The following is a 19,567-nucleotide window of genomic DNA, read 5'->3' on the forward strand; positions in this document are numbered from 1 at the left end:
TTTTATTGAAATTTTATATTTGAAAAAAAAAAAATCCTACTTTTTTTTTTGTTTCTGTTCATACTCAATTGGTGTGTGTTTATGCTCCATGTGTTTCAGTGATGTGCCTTTCTCAGGAGGTAACATCACATTCAGCCTGCTGACCCCACAGCCAAACCAGAGGCCAGGTTATAATGACTTCTACAACACTCCTGCCCTGCAGAGGATGGTACATGCCACCCAGGTCAGGATACACCTGAGTGGACAATACCATACCAGAGTAGCTGGGGTGAACCAGCGACACAGATACTATGCCATCAATGAGATCACCATCAGTGGCAGGTGAGGAGTTTAACATTTATTAATTCATCTGAAAGTTGTTGGTGCTGTTTGAGTTGTTGTCATGTTAGATTAGTTAATCTACATAATGTAATTCTATGATATCTTGAAGATCTTAAATTGTACATCAAGAAGAAAGTCAAACTGTCATACCTCAAATATAGCTAAATATAGCTTTTATATCTTTAAGTGCAGTTTGTTGTATTTAATATTTATAAAAAAAAGATTTCTATGCTGACATAACAATGCATTTAAGCATCTTTACATATTTCTGGAAGTGTTTACAATTTCACGAGTTAATGTAGATGAACCAACATATATAGCATCCAGTTTTGTCAGTTAAGTCTCTCCAAAATTATTACTATTGAAGTGATGTAATTGGTTGAAAAAAACAGTTGATCTTTTCAGTGTTGATAAAAGTGTGATCACAGTTTGACATAGAAAAAAATATTTTGACACAGACTGTTGAGTTTCAGCAGAGGTTTTTGAGAGTAATTTTTAGCACATCTCGTCATTAGACTGACAGAGTGACTGTTTTTTATGACTGTGGTAATTATAGGATTATGCAGCAGGCAATCATCTCTAACTCTTTCTCTCCCTCCCCCTCCCTCTAAGCTGTTTTAATTAGTAGCTTGTTACAGTGAAGTAGGAGAAACAGAGATTTGAAAATCTCATCTGTGCATTCTTCATCCCTCCTCATCTCCTTTTCTTTCATTATACATCTATCCATTTCTCTGTCTCTTCACTCTTTATAAAGCATGTAAATAGACATGTTGGAATTCAACTTTCACTTGTGTATCCCTGCACTCGTGTTTGTCCTTTGTGTCAGAAGAAAGTCAGTCTTTAATGCAGACACATCATCTTTTTTCATAAAGTACGTACCAAGTAGATTTAATAGCCTGATCATTTTTACAGTTTAAAAAAGTCTGATAATAGTATATCAGTGGTCCCCTAATTTTTATGGCTTCACACCAGCAACAACCGTGGCGGGTGGTATTATGTTTTTAGGTTGTTCATCCGTCCGTCTGTCCCATTCTTCTGAATGCGATAGCTCAGGAACGCCTTAAGGAAATTTCTATTTTACACAAACGTAAATTTTGGTGATCAAAGGTCAAAGTCACTGTGACCTCACAAAACATGTTTTTGGCCATAACTCAGGAATTCAAAGGCTAAATATGAGTATTTATGTTACCACTGGGCCCTATGGAAGTACTATTACTAGCCATCATAGGAAGAACATGAAGATGGTTGAACCAAATGATTTAATCAAAAAATCCATAATAGCATATGATGAGCATTAAGTCATTCAGAGAGAAAAGGGCAAAAATGCTACTTGTGTGCCACTAAGGGTTACAGGTCCCTGCTACAACCTCAGCTGTCCCTCCACTTTGAAGTGTTTTGTTTTTTTTCTTCTTGTTTTTTTTTTTCAATCTCATCTTAGCATTTTTTTCATCTGTAAAAGGAATAGTCATTGTTATCCATACTTTTGGCATTTTTCTCAGGATCACAAAGCTTTGTACATTGTGTCACACTATACCTATCAAATGTACTCATAGTAAATTATAAAAAATGAATTTGCAAAAAAGTAAGTACAGTATCAGTTTTACATCATTTTACTTGATTGATAATCTTCTATATTGTTTGTATGAGCGGTATAAGTTACAGTGTTGCTCTTTTCTTGTCACTTCCTTCAGTTTTACTTTAGTGAATCAAATCATTGCTACATCTCAAAGGAAATGAAGCTTAGACTTGTAAGCTACCACAAAACAGAAATACTGCACAGAAGACTTTTATTTGATTAGAAATAGAGAAAATCTTCAGTGCTTATACTGTATGGTTCAGATTTGATTAATCTAGCTCAGTTTACACAGAGGGAAGAATGAAAGCGAGAAAGCAACTGAATATCTGAATCAATAATTAAATGACTGTCGTGTTGTGTGTGTGTGTGTGTGTGTGTGTGTGTGTGTGAGAGAGAGAGAGAGAGACAGAGAAAGAGACAGAGACAGAGAGAGAGACAGGACTGTCTGCTACCTGTTATGTTGCTCTGATAATTATCAGGATGGCATTTATAAATGTTGAATGGGAACTTCCTAATGGCACGACTGCTGTTCCATGGGCAATGGACAAGTGGGTGGGGACACACTTTGACGGAGGGAGAGCTTTTGTCATGTTGTTTTCTTACCCTTTTGTTGCTATAATTGTGTATTACATTTTCAGTTTAAATTTTTGATTATAAAATATGTCCATGTTTTGAGGGCTGCCTACCTATGTTTCTCTTTCTCAATTTCACCCTCTTCCTTTTTCTGTCATCTGGCCAGATGTGAGTGCCACGGCCATGCGGACCATTGTGATACCAGTGTAACACCTTACCGATGTTTATGTCTGCCTGAGAGCCACACAGAGGGAAACAATGTGAGTATCACGCGTGATCACAAAAACATTGAAAACCAATTTTAACCACTTATATAAGTTGTAGTGGTGACATCACACACCCAGTGTTAGTGTTTTACATAAGATAAGTTATTAGAGGGTCACTTTGACACACACAAGTTCTTCTCTCTATTCCCAATAATCAATGTTAGTATTAGATCCAGATATTCAGAATCAGATGGCTTATACCATGCTCAAGCATATAGTCACGCTCTCACACACACACACACACACAGACACACACACACACACACACAGCACAGAGGAATCCCTCTGGGGAAAATCTCCTCATGGTCTTAATTAAGCACTTTCCTTCTTAACGACATAGAGGGGACTTCTCTAATAAATTACACACATACACACATAAACACATTTATTAGAACCCCTCCCTCTAAGATATTTCTCCTTTTTTATGTCTAGTAGAAAGGTGGAGATAACTGCCATCCTTTTTGATGCATGTTATACCAGCAGTGCCAGGTGGTACTGCTTCTGAACATAACATTTGAGTTAATGGACAGCTATCAGTACAGCCGGGCAACTGAACGTGCGGTTCGGAGAGACCCAAATATCGGATCTATTGTAGGTAAATTCTAATAGTCTTTACTTGATTTTCATTTCCTTACATTGTCAGAAAAAAAAATCAGTTGGAGAGAAAAAAGAAACCTTGAACTGAGTTTGACATCTGTGTGAATTCTACATGAGCTTTTAGTGATGATGGTTGTCAGTTGAGCTAAAATAGCATGATTAGCTTTCATTATTTTTAAGTCAAAAGCATCTTATTTTTTCATAGTTGATTTTTTGGTCTCTCTCTGGTCACAGTTAATAATATAATATCACAGGAGTTATTCACACACTGTTATGCTGCAGAATGGTTGGCTACGATTAGATTTTCAGACTAATTTGATCTGAACCAACATCCCAGGAGGAGTACTTTGCTTGTAACAAAGCTAATACAACTTGCCAGGTAATAGTCGGCATCATCTCAACAAAAGCCTGTAGTTGGTCGGGAGTGAAAAGTTCAATATGACTGCTCCACCTCACTATAGCACAGGACAACCTGCATTATTCACAACTTATGTATCATTCATACATTCATGTGCATGCACTATAGTCTGTGTGTGTGTGTGTGTGTGTGTGTGGTTTAGACAGAGGTAACAGAGGACATCTGTGGAGAAGTACAGCTGTCAACCAACAGCTGTTCAGTTGCCACTTTTACTTACTGTCTAACTCAAATAACATCCTCCTACACACACGCTTGAATTTAATAGTTTTTGTCTTACCTGAACTCCATGCTAAAATAAGTTAGTAAAGAAAAGAAGCCCTTAAACACAGACACACAAAATGTTCCCACAGTGCTGACTTGAATGTACTTGGTGGGTCTGCTGTCCCAGGGTTATTGCCCATCTTGAGTTAATGAAAGTGTGATCTCTTGATCATGATTAGTCCAAAATAGTTATGTGACACACAGTTGGAAGACAAGAAAATAGGTATAATGTGTAGCCTAATATTTAACAAATATATAAATGTCCTACAGTGAACACAAATTTGTTGTTCACACAAACACACAAAGTAAATGGACATTGTGAGGTAATTTCCATCATCCAGACTTATGCCCCCCACCCCAACCCCCCAAACACACACACACAAACACTTATTTCTCTATTTACACACCACTTTTCTCTTTCCTGTCTCTAGGTCCCTGTCCTGCCTCTATCCTCTTCTCTTTGTCGATCACTCTCTCTCTCTCTCCCTCATACTCTTTCTGTCTCTCCTGGGTCTCAGTTTAAATAATGTCTCAAATCGACTAGAACAATGACATTCCCTCAGCATGCATCTCCAATCAGCTCTATTTCTCTCTCTATTTGTCTTTCGCTTCATTTCACTCAGCCGTTTTCTCTACTCCCCCTCACTCTTTATTGGCTCGCTTTCTAAGTATTTAATTCATTCTTGTTTGACTCTGTTTCTCATGTTGCGCCCCCATATTTCCTCCATTTTTCTGATGGTCTCAGGTCTTTCAGTCCTCGTGGTCTGTCTTTCATTCTCACTTCCACAGATAGTAATTCTTTTGTTTCAGAGAGATGCAATGGAAATAAGCAATATGGATGTGTGTGTGTGTGATTATGTATATGTTTTATGTAAATTAATCTCTACAGCAGCTATGCCCCTGTGAAAGGCATCAGTGTGTAAAGGAGTGTGTGCAGTATGTGTATGTGTCGATACAGCGTCCTTTTTTTTCGTGATCATCTGTGTGTGTGTGTGTGTGTGTGTGTGTGTGTGTGTGTGTGTGTGTGCGTGTGCACATATGCCTGTGTGCACTCTTCTCCCAGACCTGTCCATGTCATCACTCTGAGTAAAAAACCTTTCTTCTGTCTCCATAATATTGGAGCATAAAAGGCTGTGGGGAATATTAGCGTTTAATATTGCATGCGTTCTGTTGACTTGGATCGGCCTAGCACCATGACGGATGTTGTACTAATCTGCAGAATTTCCACAGTGACATTAAAGTGACAGAAATGCTCAGACATGTGTCAAGATGATCAACGGGGGCCTTGGAAGACACATACTTAAACTCTCTCACACACACATGCACAAAAAAGCACACACACTTGCCCACTTTCTCACTCTGTCTTTTGATTCTTTCTTATGTGCACTCTGTGTCAGAGTTGATCTCTCATTCTGCCACTCTGTCTCTGCACATCTCTCCACAACTGATGGATTCAGTCATGTCTGAAAGCTATATCATATATTGTGTTGTACATCACATCATACACTCTATTTTATGTTGTACAATGTCTTTGTCATTTGATAGTTCAGAATAGCATTTTTTGGGGATGTAATGTTGTCCAATATTAGTGTTACAGAAGTGAAAATATGTCATCTTGGTAAGATGCAAAAACACTCCACGCTACCTGTCTTTTACACAGACTTGTGTATGTCTCTGCCTGCACTGTAAGACATGAGAGAGAGTTACATCAGACTGCTCGTAGGTTCAGTGATTTGACTTTGGACTTGGCATCAGTGAACAAGTTATGTGAACGAATTGTGTGAGTGTGAATTTAAGTGCGTGTGTCTTTGTGTCTGTCTGTGTACACATGTTTGTGTCAGTCATCACAACAGTTTAAGCCAAGCATTGAGAAGTTTTAGACCTTAAATTTAGAACAAGAAATCTAGAATAAGATGAAGAGTGGGTGAAGGTTAGGATTATGCAGAGGTATTGAGTTTGTGAGAATTGTTTGTTTGGTGTGCCTATATTGTATATCAAGTCTGACATGTACGCTGCATGTGAGTTTCTGTCTACATCTGTGTGTCTGTGTGTGTGTGTGCGCGCGATAGATGTTGATGGTTAGTGACGTTAAGTAGCATTGCCCAGGATCTCTGTTGCTAAAGTCTGCCTCAGCAGCAGATTTTCACCTACGCCGGGGTTAACTGGGTTAACTTCAGATACACACAACACGGGTGTGTACACACAAACATGCTCACGTGCACACACACCAGTGGCACGACCTTTCCAGGGAGAGCGTGAAATTGGTCATGGCATTTAGGATAAGATGAGTTGCCCCAGCAGATTAACACATTGGAAACACATACGAATGCACACATACACACACAGATGCTTGTGACATGCCATCTGAATGTCCACATATCCATTAGAGTAGTCTCCTCACTCAGCAGATTTTGTCGAAACATTCAGAGTGAAAATAAAATGTTATCCTTTCCTCTGGTTCACAACACACACACACACACACACACACACACACACACAATATGATAATACAATATTGTTTTAATTTGCTGAATGATAATGTACTTTATAAGTTCTTATCTCTCCACCATTTGTTTACTCCTGATTGACTTCATCATTATAAAACAAGGGTGTTCTACAATGAAACTCTTAGAAACGAAAACAAATGTTGAATTAAGAGTCAGGCTGTCAGTAATGTACTGTCAGAAGTGCCTTGGCTTCCACTGAAAAAACTTTTCTAATGTTCTCATAAGGGATAATGTTACAGTGGACTGACCATGTGCATGAAAGCAATAGAATTAAAACCACGTAACCTCAGTCTTCAGTATGTGGTGTCCTTTTCTCCTGCTGGTTCTGTGTGCAGATGATGGAGTGCCATCAAAACCTTTTGTATGAAGAAGAGAATGAACGTGTGCACTTTTCTTTTAACTCCCAAACACTAGTCCCTCGACTAATTAGCAGGCTGGGAGAGAGGGAAGGTAACGCAGTGTTGAATGAAAAGAAAGGAGAAGAAAGAAAAAATTCCCTCTCTTTCATTTGGTATGGTAATATTTCCTGCTCACATACGCATCGTGGCTATGAGAACAAGCAGTTGGGGGATGGTAGAGACAAGGGGAACCAAGTGAGGAAGGGGAGAGGTGGGAAACCGGGAGAGATATAGTGATTTGTTTTTGAGAAGGAAGGGAGACAGAAATAGAAGAAGGAAGGGTGGGAAGATGGAGGAGACACAGAGGTAAAGGAGACGAAAGAGGAATGAAAAGAGAGCAATATGGGCTCTTCAGCTCATCCCTAGTGGATGAGACGAAGGCTGAGATGTAGTGAGAGCTTTCTGTTGCAGAAAGAAAAGTACCTTTGATAAGTGAAACATTTTCAGGCGCATAGCTGCAGATAGTCAGGTAGGCAAACAGAAAGACACCGGGGCAGAAGAACAGAGAGGCAGGAAGTTACAGTAGGTACAACAACAGATAGACTGGAGGCCAAGCAGCATGACAGACAGACGAACAGGCAGACAGACAACAAACAGGAACATGTAAATAGCCCAGCACTCCTGTGAAATTACATGTCCCGAGACATGCTCTCCTCTTCGTGTGTGTGTGTGTGTGTGTGTGTGTGTGTGTGTGTGTGTGTGTGTGTGTGTGTGTGTGTGTGTGTGTGTGTGTGTGTGTGTGTGTGTATGTATCATGTCTCCAGAGAATCTCATGCTGCTTCGTTAGATCCTGTTAATAATCAGCGGACAGGGAACAACACTCTGGACTATTCAGAGACAGACACGCATACACACATAAACATACTGTATAGATATGCAAAGCCTTTAGATCTTGTTCATTCTGTGGATAGGAAGTGTTTTTCTCCTCTTAAATTTTTGTAAATGAGCACAGTCCACTTTTTGCCTTTGTTTTCAGTATTTCCTCAGCAACAAACCAGTGACACAATATATGAAGATTGTGACCCACAAACAGAAAAATAAGAAACAATTTTAAAAAATTTTATTTGTATAGCTCGAAATCATAATATACATTATCTCAAGGCACTTATAGAGCGAACCCCACAGTTCCCACAAAGAGCAATCACTTGGCATCATGGCAGTCCCTTTTTAAACAGAACCAGGCTCAGGGTGGACGGCCGTGCACCTTGAACAGTTGGGTTTGAGAGGAGAAAGGGGGTGGGGGGAGGAGAGAGAGGATAAAGAAAGAGAGACCAGGAGCAGCTGTATATACTGTTGGTTATTAATTGTAACAGTGAAAATAGTACTAGTTATACCAATTTACATGGAAAATAGTTCAAATGCATGTTGTGTACTCAAGAACGAAGGTCAACAGAAAATTGACAAATATTTTGTTAATCAGTGAATTGTTTAAATATTTTTTTCATGCACAATCGATTTGATTAAAAGGTTTTCCTGAAAAACAAGGAACGTTCCCTGAAGAACCTTCTGGTTCATGGATAGTCATTGAATACTAATAGTTTGAGACTGTCAGTGCAGCCCTCAAGGTTCCTTGAAAGACCTTCAGGGAACGTTTCCTGAAAAACCTTGGGGAAATGTTCCCAAAAGGTTCCTTGAAGCTTGAGGGAATGTTCCTTAATTGAAAAATTATCGCTAATAAAAAAAATCATTAGTTGCTGTTCCAAATAAAAATATAGTGATGCGATCGAACCAAATTTTGTCCAGACTATAACAGTGCATGTTTTGCCATCCAAATTTGAATTGCATGCTAAATACCATGACCACTACAAGACTTTTCACTCAGTCTATCTAGTGGTCTGTTTTGACCACTAGGGGCACTATAGGGCAGTATTTTTGATAAGTTTTGTTTGTTTTGTCCAAATATGATTTATGATGAAGGAAATACATTAAAAACATTTGTTAGACCTTCAGGATACACACAGTGCATTTTGGTAAGAAACACTGAATATAACACAACTACCCAGTGCACCTTTAACAGCAAACATTTTGCTAACTGTTGCATATGATCTTGTGTGTGCATGTGAATATGAGTCTTATCCTGGGGCTTGTGTCATACTGTAGCTACACATGGGGCCTTTTGTCTTCCTCACATACCAACATTGATTTTATTGTGTTCGCTCCCTCTTTGTCTTCTTCTGTTTCTGCCCCACATCTTACTCACACACTTGTGGATTGTTTTCTCTGTCCGTCTCTTCTCTTTGTGTCCCTCTTGTTTTAAACTTTAAAACACAAAGGGTTTTTTTCCTCTAATTTCTGTTCATTTCCTGCATTTTTCCCTACCTCCACTCCCTTTTCTCTCTTATACAAATTGGAACCTCTTCCCCCATTTCCATCTACACCCCCCACCCCCCACCCTTCCCTTCCCCCTGCCTTCCCCCCTCCTCTGTGTGTCATACATAATAGGCCCATTGCAGGTCTGCATGTGTCACACATGGGAGGAACTCCTGTGTTTTTTAATACATTTTTAATCCCGCCATTTGATGCCCCCCTTGTCCACCATAATTTGTACTGACTGCTGAACAAAATCAAAGGGCTTGTACTTGCTGGTTCTCTCCTCTGCTGCTCTCTGCTACAGAAAAATACATTTTTTATATCATTTTTTTTCCCTTCTCCCCCCCACATACACACCTTGGTATGTTTATTTTGACATGAAAGTGGTCCTGTGTGAGAGCTCTGGCTGTTGCAAGTCAATCCTCATTAGCAGTCTGATTTCCCTATGCTGTCTGTGTGTGTCTGTGTGTGTGTCTGTGTGTGTGTGTGTGTGTGTGTGTGTGTGTGTGTGTCTGTGTGTGTGTGTGTGTGTGTGTGTGTGTGTGTGTGTGTGTGTAAATGCTCTGCCTCCTTATTATATAGTACAGAATGCCTCTGTGTTTTCTATTCAGTTATATGTATTATTCTTCTCTCTCTTTAGATTTAGATTTACATGGGCAATTGATTTTTCTTTCTTTATATCCCCCCCCCCCCCCTTCTCATTCTGTTTCTGTCTCTCATTGTCTCTGTGTCAGTCTTTGTTCCATAAAAACAAGTATTTCACTTGTCATGGGACCATTTTTCTATATACACATGTGCACAGTCAGTAAATTACAATTTATGATATTTTTAATGCAATTGCCTTATACAAATGGTTGTATTTGTTCCTGATCTCTTGTCAAGGGATGTTTCTTTGTTTTTACCACAAAGTCTGTAATTCATTTAAATGTAGGTTGTATTCTCACAGTTGGCTAAGTGCTTTTGATTATTGTCTGAAACTCACCGACTGAGAGATTACAGTAAACAGTGGCTCAGGTATTAAAATTCATGCAAGCTGCTAAGTTATTGGGTTAAATTCTAATAACAATTGACATTACATTCAAACAGTACAGTATGAATTAAAAAATGTATGTCTGTATTTGTTTTATACAGTGTCAGCGTTGTGCACCTCTCTACAATGATAAGCCATTCAGGTCAGGTGACCAGCTCCAGCCTATGAACTGCCGGCCTTGTCACTGTCACGGCCATGCCCTCTCCTGTCATTATGATGTCAGATCCGATGACCAACCAGATGAGCACTATCGTGGAGGAGGAGGCGTCTGTGACAGTTGCAAGCATAACACCACAGGTAGGCCTACAGTGTAATTTACATTTCATTTATCCTATAATTATCCTTTCACATTTTTATAAATGTTAAAGCACTTTTAAGCATTAACAGACCAGGTACCATAAGCTTCAAATGTTAATTCAATCATTTCAAGATTATGAACAAAAGAAATGAAGCTGAAGTGTGTGCGTGCTATTACTGTACCTTTAGACAGCAAAGAAACATGGTTACAACTGTAGGGGTGAGTTTTATATTCAAACAGATGCTGACTAACGCAGTTTTTTTCGCAAAACAATATTAGTTCCAAGACATACAGATACTGCACAGTATATGGACTCCTTGATCCTTACTATTTTAGACCCTCCCAGTAGTGTAAATTGAGCATGAGGCTTATGGGTCCTTGTCTATTACATTACTGATTAGCAGTGATGGCAGTGGTAATTTTGAGGATGATAATAAATGTTTCAAGCCATTTATGTATGGGCATGTTGTGCCATATCACACGTTTTCATGATGCTGCTAAACCACTTTCCCAACGAGATGAATAAGGTTAAAACCTCGACTTTTGAACATGAACATCTCTTTTGATCTGTTTGTTTTTTCTCTTGTCTTTTCATGCTCTCTGTCTCACCCTGTTTATGTCTCTCACTATCAGGTAATAACTGTGAGCTGTGTATAAGTGGATTTTTCAGGCTTGAGGAGTCTGATCCCACTTCAGTAGATGTGTGTCAGCCCTGTAACTGTCATACTGCTGGGACAGTCAACGGCAGCATGGAGTGTTCCCAGGTACACAAAAAAGCAAACAACTCATTGCTGATGGTCGGTCAAACCCTTGTAACTTCCAATTTGTTGAATTAATGTTTCTAATTGAAAGGAGGGTGACTGTTTAGGGTTAACGTAAATTCGATAACTAACAAACCATACTCAGCACCTTATCACAGTTTCTTTCAGTTTCTGCCCTTATTTCTTTTTACTAACCTGATTTTTTCCCTCTTCCCTGAACCTCCCTCTCTCCTTCTATGTTTCTTGCCTCCAGGTAGGAGGTCAGTGTCAGTGTAAGGTTGCAGCAACAGGCCGTCGCTGCGCAGACTGTTTGCCTGGTTGGTATGGTCTTAAAGCCTCAAATCCAAATGGCTGCGTCCGCTGTAACTGCAGTGATATTGGCATCATCAGCATGTCGACAACAGCAGTTCCCAGCTGCAACCAGGACACGGGACAGTGCGAGTGTAAACCCCATGTTACAGGTAAACAGACCGCTGGCGCACATCAGAGAAAACCAGGTTTTTAGTTATAATATCTGAGGTTCTTGTTTTTGTGTTTTATCTTGATGACATATTTGATGGTAGGTTGTCAATGCTGTAGTAGTTTGCACTGCACTTGTTAGAGACAGTGATGATGGAGGAGTCACGTGGTTGACAGTGCTGGTTCTTTCCCCTAGATCTCACCCATATATATATCAGCAATCTCTTCAGACATTGGTATTTTACCACAGCAATTCACCTCTCAACTACAAAACGCTTGGTCCTTAAAATAGTTTCTCTTACACAATGCCCCAAAGTACTTTGATAACTTGTGCTTTTCTTTGGAAGAGTTACTCTTTAATTGTCCACTAATGGCATCTCAATTAATACATAGGCTCAGCTGCTCATGGTGTGCACACACAAGAAAGTGGAAGTGGATGTACTTGATGTGCACACCAAAACAGGCATGTGTATACACACAGGCATCAACACATATCCCAAAGTGTTTTGCCAGCCAAAATAAACAGGCTTTTCTGCTGGCGGTGCTTCCAGCCGTTGTGCTTCTCTTTGTGATAAATGGTTTCACTCTCTCCCCTGTGTGTCTTTGAAGAGCAGGCTCGTATGAAATGCAAAACCGGCCAACGCTCCTCAATTCAACGCATCATGGTTATTGCTAAGCCTTGCTATCAAGGGCCCACGGTTGTGCGTGTGAGTGCAGGCATGTGTATGTGAACTTGTAAATGTGTCTGTTTATGTTAATGTATATGCATAACAAAGAGTGTCTGGACGTGGCCATGTGTTTATTCACGTTTGTCTCTGCCTAACTGTACGTATTGAATGTAAGAGGTGTGTGTGGCGTACATAAACGTGTGTGTGTTTGTATGTGTGTACGTGTGTGTTGTGTGCGTGCGTGTGCATGCTTGCCATCAAGGACTAAGCTGGTATTTAATTCTCTAATTCAATGCCAAGTTGATTAAAACAAACTGCTGCAGCCCCTTGTATTTTTCACACTCCTTCTTACAAGACCCACTTTCATTTTTTTTTTTCTGTCCCTGTTTGTTTGGTTGCTCCCACAGGTATTTTTCAGAAATTAGATTTGATTATGGCAATTTATTACCGCCAAGCTGATACTTTGAGTAGAGCAATGGCAGGCTCGCTTCAGAAGGACGGAATTGAAATATGTGCACAGAGACACAGATACACACATGCAGACACACATGTACACTCATAACAAGGTGCCAGAGTGCAGTGTGTACATAATAGTGTTTGAAATGGTGATGCATGAGCCTGTTAACCAGCTGGCTACTGATAAAAGGGCTGGGCCATGTCCCGAAAACACACACACACATGTGCACACTTGCACAGCCCAACACAAAATCAATTCTGTTCTGATCTAATATCTTTTCACACATTATATCATCTAATGTTCTCACTCTTCTTCCTTTTTTGTTGTCTTCTTACTATTTCTTTTCTCCTCACTTTTATCTGATCTGCTCTTTTGTTTCTGTTATTATGTTGTTTGGACGTTGTATCTGAATGTCACAAGAATAGCTACAAAAATAGGTTTTGCAAAAGCAGATTTATTCAGCTCAGTGTCTAAAATGTCAATAGATACAATAACAAAAATACAAAAAGTTTTATAATGGATGTAGGATTCTTTATAATCTTTATAACTATATTGGGAAAACTGCAATATATCACAGCATTGTCAGGGTTGTAAGCATCGGTGTGTCAGTCTGTATATTTACCACCAACGCACTCAGATGTTCACACACACACCTTGACACATTCTTGCACATACACACACGCAGAAATATCTTCACTGCGCTCTTATGAAATATGATCTATGGAGAGAAATACATTCATATCTATAAAATCATTAAAGTGGGCAGACTAGGGGAAATGCCAAGTGTCTGCTGCACACTGAGTAGGACACACACTCACACAGACATGCACACACGTGCTTATGTGCACTAACACAGATGTACAGGTATTCTCTCATAGATGTATTTGCACGCACACACATTCACACCCACCCACATACGAACACTCGTTTGCTCATAAACGGCTGTGGTGACTGCGTTGCCCCCAGGCATCCATTTAGGGACAGATTGCCTGTCATGGAATACGTATGGCATATTCAAATAAGCCCTGCTCGCACACACTGCATATCATAATTTAACTAGCCATGTAGCCTTGCGCTGCTGCTGCAGCCATAACAGCAGTTACAGTGTATGGAGTTGTTGTTTGTTACAGTCAAACAATTATAAACAGGACAAAAATGACTGAAGAAATCATTGGCCAATATCAGAATTACCTGCTGAGCTGACAGCGGACTTGAACCCAAATTTAAGATAAATAAATCGATTCATAAATGAATAAAGAGCAATATCCAGACTGAGACTGTTCATCAGTTAATTTCACATGCAAACTTATGGCATGAAAATATAAGAAAACAAAAAAAAACCCCGAAACCTTGATTAAAGTGTAGAAGGCCATAAGTATTCACACTCACACATTAACCTGCATTTTTTTTTTTCATTGTTTCATTTCAGAAATTTCTTTTGTTTTATAAGACAAGACACAATCTTGTGAAACCTGTTAATGAATGAATGATTCTAAAAAGATAATTTGTCAACAAACAGAAAAAAAGTGTTTATATTTATATTCTTTAAAGCCAAGCTTTGTAGGTGGAATTCACCTTTTCTTATTTTTACACCAGATGGTAATTGACTATTATTTTTATGTTTCTCTATCCATCTTTCCATCTTTCCATCTCCTCTTTTTCTTTCCCTCCAATCTTTTCTTGTAGCTGTTTAATTTATTTATTTTCTCGCTCAGTGAAATTAAGTGTTTGGCCTTAGGTGAGTGATCCATCATATGTAGAGGGCCTGGCCCTAATGATGGCAGTTTTATACACTCGCCTTCCATTTCTCTCGCTCGCTCTCTCTCTCTCTCACACACACACATACACACACACACAAAAAGCCTCAAAACAGAGAGAGGCTAACCGCTAGATGGTGAACAAATGAGCATCAGTTCACTTTTTTTTCTGTATCCTTTTCTGTTTCTCTCAGGTGGCCCCACTCTGCCCTCTCCTCAACATTTCTCTAAATTCTGTTTCTCCCCCCCACCCTCCCACCCCCCTCTCGCTTTCTCGCTCTCTCTCATGCTCTCTACCCAGGTCTTTCTTGTGACCGCTGTGAGTTTGGTTATTGGAACCTGTCCCACCCAGACGGCTGTGTCCCATGTGACTGTGACCCCATGGGTTCCCTCAGCCAGTTCTGTGAGCCTGAGGGGGGGCAGTGCGAATGTAAGCCTGGGGTGGGGGGGCAGCGCTGCGACTCATGTGCCAGTGGTTCGTATGGTTTGAGACTGGAGGGATCTTGTGCTCCCTGCAACTGCTCATACGAGGGGACTGTACCTAGGACAGACTGTGATCCTCACACAGGACAGTGTGTGTGTAAGGCAAGTTAACAATTGTGGTTCAAAGTTCATTTTTCAGCTTGAAAGAATTGTTGACAAAACAATCAACGGTCTTACCTTACTGCATATTTCTTGGCTGTTCTGGAGCTTTCAATCATAGCACATGATCTTCGTCAGAATAACATATTATTTTGCTCGCCGTCATGGAATTGGACATGTCCACGTTTCTATTTTGAGCACTTTAAGTACCTCTTGTCCGTGGTGTCTTAAAAGTTGACACTGCTGACTTTGCCATAAAAGAGATGTTCAACAATCTGAATGCATCTCATTCTGAATAAAGCAAAGATAACCTCTCCTTATGACCTTGCAATGGCACTTGTGGCCATTTACCAAGGAAGAGCAGTTACATTCTGACAAAATGTATGATAAAGGATTATGGTTAATAAAGTTATTACTTGTGTACATTTACAAATGACAATGAACTTTCAGCAACTTGAGTTAAAAAATGAAGCAGAAGCTCTGTAATGAAGGAGTTGTGTTTTGGTTTTGTGAACAGAAAAAAACGGAAAACAGATGGAGCCAGACAGAGGTAAAGCAGGTAGATGAAGAGGTGTACAAATCTTATGCTGGACATGGCTTTTTCAGGCCACAAAGGATTTTTTTTCTAATTTTTTAGTTAATAAATTTAAAAAATGTTTTAACGTTTTTCTCGTCTAGCTGCTCTGTATGACATAAATTACCACCAGTGTGTATGACCATCACAGCTGCCTGAGTTGGTGAATCCATGACTAACTCTGAGGTGGCATCTGATCAGAAAGAAAACATGGCACATAGACTCAACCACTGGCAGAGGACAGGACATACAGACTAATCACTGTGTTAAAACCACAGTTCAACACCGTGCTGTTCCCACATAATTTTTGTCAGCCTCTGGAGTCATGGCAGTGATTGGTAAAACTTTGAACTGGAGTATATTTTAGCATTACATTGTTTATCCATCTTTCATCTTCACATTCTTCCCATCTTTATTTATTATACCTTCCTTTCTTATAACTTCTATCCTTCCTCCTTATTTCTTTTATAGAAACATGTGAAAGGCAGCCGCTGTGACTCTTGTCATCATGGTTACCACACCCTAGAGCATCGAAACTCCCTGGGCTGTCTGCCGTGTGTGTGTGACATCAGTGGCACTGTGCCAGGGGGTACATGTGATATGTGGACCGGACAATGTCCATGCAGAGAGGGGGTGGAGGGAGCACAGTGCACCAACTGTGCCCACAACTACTACAACAGGAGTTTAGACCTGCAGAGTAAGAGAACATGCAAAAGCTTAAGGTTACATCCAGGATTAGTTACACTCCTGTTGTTGAGTCCAACTTTGTTTACAAATCTTAATTTGCTCCTTAACATTAACAAACATCATACTCTATATAGTTTGAGAACGGTTACAGTTCGGGAGAGAAAGTCTAAGTATGTTCTGGTTTCTGATGTTGTTTTATGTCCTGTCAGAGGGGTTGTCCCAGGGCTGTGTACCATGTATCTGCAACCCCAGAGGAACAGTGCAAGGGACCGTCTGTGACAGCACTACAGGCCAATGTGTTTGCGTCCCTACTCGCTATGGACAGGACTGCAGTAGCTGCCGACCAGGTGAGTGTGTTTGGATGGATGGATGGATGGATGGATGGATGGATGGATGGATGGATAGATGGATGGATGGATGGATGGATGGTCACACTGCCAAAAAATGGTAGAGATTTTGGGGAAAATGGCAAAAAAAAAATAGTGACTTCTACTCCAAGCTTTTGGTGTTGTGGTGTATTTCTGTGTGTGTGTGTGTGTGTGTGTGTGTGTGTGTGTGTGTGTGTGTGTGTGTGTGTGTGTGTGTGTGTGTTTTGGCATGCACTCTCTGCCAGATCTCCACTCAGTGATTGTCCGGCATGTGCCAGTTCTCAACAACAGCAAGATAGAGAGAAAAAATTGCTTCTTCTCACTCATCTCACTTTTTCACATGTGTGTGCATCAGCGTGTACAGAGTGTATGTATTTGTATATGTGGTTTGTCTTATTGGACAAGAGGTAACAGATGTTGTATTGTGGCAGTAATGGAGAAGGACCAACAGATAGTCAGGTATAGTCATGTTGACTGTAACACAAACTGTGAATGGATGTGTTGATGGAATGATGCTAAAACGAGGAACAGAGGACACAAGATAATAGTCATTATCTTATACAATACCCACAAAATTAAACTCAGGTGATATTCAGTACAGTTATAAGTTGTACATTTGCACATTACAGTTGTACATTTTGCTATCATGTCTGATTACACTGCAAGGGCAAAGCTCAATTCCTTCAAATTGTCCACCTTAATTTCCGCAGCTGCTAGTACATGCCATTGTGAGTTCCTCGCAGAAGTGGCTAAATAGAATATCTAATTTGTTTATTAGCGGGCAGGCCTTGAGAAAAATAAACCAAATTGATTTATACTTTAGAACCTGGAGTGCTTAATGTAACCTCAGACACACGTATTGGCTTTGTGCTAAATTTTATTACAAATAAATTGCAAACAACTTCCCATAATAGCCATAAAATGATGCAGGCTGAGTCCAAAATCAGTCACTCAATCACTAAAAAATACACTATTCAAAATATACAACGTGTGTGATAGCTTTGTTTGATAGCTTTGTATCATATTTTTTAGAATGCAAAGGCAGTACATTCACAACATTTATTTTCAATAGAGAATTATTGTAAAGAAAACACTATGAAACAATATGAAATTTGTGACATTAAATGTAAGAATTTTGAAGACCACAGCTCAGACATAAAATTATGTCTTTTGAGTTGTGTCTTCAGAAATCATCATGTGGATTCAACATTTTAAAAGTGCAGAAAATAAAGGCATCAACAAAAGGAGGAAGGAGGAAAAGAAAGAAGCAAAGAAGGAAGAAACTAATAAACAATTACATAAAAAATGCACTTAGGCAGATGAAGAGATTAATAAAGTGATTGATGAACAATCATCATGCTTTTATTTATGTTTGTGTCTGTCCAGGCTTCTTCCTCTCTTCAGATCAGAGTGTGTGTGTGGAGTGTGACTGCCATCCCATGGGAGCATGGCAGCGTGGTTGTGAGAGCCAGACTGGTCAGTGTGTGTGTGCCCATCCATCAGTGGGAGGGCGGCGCTGTGACCAGTGTCATGAGATGTTCTTTGGATTCAACCCTGGCCTGGGCAGGTAACCATATAAAGTCAGTCTCACACACACACACACAAACACACACAGGTGAACACCATATCTGTGGGTTTTACATCCTGTAAAGCTTTTATCCATTAATTGTACCACTACTGAAAATATACACACACATGCAGCGCACAAGCCAGCAGGTGCAGTCTCTGTAAAGACAGTTCACAGATAGGTAGCCAGACATATGACTTACATGAGTAAAGAGCTGCTTTGACCTTTACCACTCATGTCTCTACCTGCAGGCTATCTCACACACGACAGACACACACAAACAACTTAAAACACACATACACAAATCTAACTACACATTACACCATGTGCAATGCTGGTATGCACACACACACATACATTCCTCTCGATAGGGTGTCACACCAGATAGATGGCTCACAAACTGTTTGGCGTGTGTGTGTGTCTGTGTGTGTGTCTATCCGGCTGTGGCTGAGATCTCCTCATGGTAAAGAGGGATGGAAGGAAGAAAAGCAATCAAGTGTTAGAGACTACTTTATAAAGACAGGAAGAAAGGGAAGTACTGTGAGGAAAGAGTGGAATAATGAGAGAAAGGGGTTAAAAATAACTACCTGACATGGGTAAATAGTATCAGTGATAAAGGCAGAAAAGCAGAGTAAAAAAGAAAGATAGGCAAACATAGGCAGAGGCCAGTGTGTATCATGGCCAGACTTATCGTTGGTACCAGTGCAGCAAGTCTTTCTCTCTTTTTCTCTCTGGAATATTTGGAATATGTAGTCCTGTGACTCTGTGTTACTCCATCAAGAAACATGTCAGAGAAATGCCAATCGCTCCCTTCAACGCAGGGAAATACGATGGTAACGAGACGCACACCTTCACCTACACATACAATTTTATTATAAGGGATTACATTTGTAATATTCTAGTATTGTAGAACCTACAGTAACACAAAATATGTGTTTATGGGACATAAACATCTCTGAAGATAAATACATAAATACACATTTATGACTTGCTACATTATGATATTGTAACAATTATCTGTTCATTTGCCCACAATGTATTGCATGTCACTGCTAAATACTTCTTTGGTACTGTCTACGATATCATCATTAGCATGTAATTTCTCTGTAAATACAAATTCTCTCTCTCTCTT

At 39.8% G+C, this 19,567-nt stretch overlaps 1 protein-coding gene across 2 annotated transcripts in view; it reads left to right on the top strand.

Moving 5' to 3' along the window:
- ush2a (Usher syndrome 2A (autosomal recessive, mild)) overlaps positions 1 to 19,567 on the top strand; it is a 208,550-nt gene that overhangs the window by 34,786 nt on the left and 154,197 nt on the right. Inside the window, exons 10-18 of one of the 2 annotated variants that reach the window (XM_071488074.1) lie at positions 100 to 321; positions 2,637 to 2,730; positions 10,359 to 10,554; positions 11,189 to 11,319; positions 11,570 to 11,777; positions 14,959 to 15,242; positions 16,285 to 16,510; positions 16,710 to 16,847; positions 18,255 to 18,435. In XM_071488074.1, coding sequence (XP_071344175.1) covers positions 100 to 321; positions 2,637 to 2,730; positions 10,359 to 10,554; positions 11,189 to 11,319; positions 11,570 to 11,777; positions 14,959 to 15,242; positions 16,285 to 16,510; positions 16,710 to 16,847; positions 18,255 to 18,435 — 1,680 coding nt within the window. Of the gene's footprint in view, positions 1 to 99; positions 322 to 2,636; positions 2,731 to 10,358; positions 10,555 to 11,188; positions 11,320 to 11,569; positions 11,778 to 14,958; positions 15,243 to 15,262; positions 16,511 to 16,709; positions 16,848 to 18,254; positions 18,436 to 19,567 lie in introns of those variants that run through there. The other variant, XM_071488073.1, reaches the window with a different exon arrangement.

This window comes from Trachinotus anak, unplaced genomic scaffold (assembly GCF_046630095.1).
Source record: "Trachinotus anak isolate AG129_WGS33_773 ecotype Australia unplaced genomic scaffold, CSIRO_AGI_Tana_v1 ptg000011l, whole genome shotgun sequence".
NCBI classification, from domain to species: domain Eukaryota; kingdom Metazoa; phylum Chordata; class Actinopteri; order Carangiformes; family Carangidae; genus Trachinotus; species Trachinotus anak.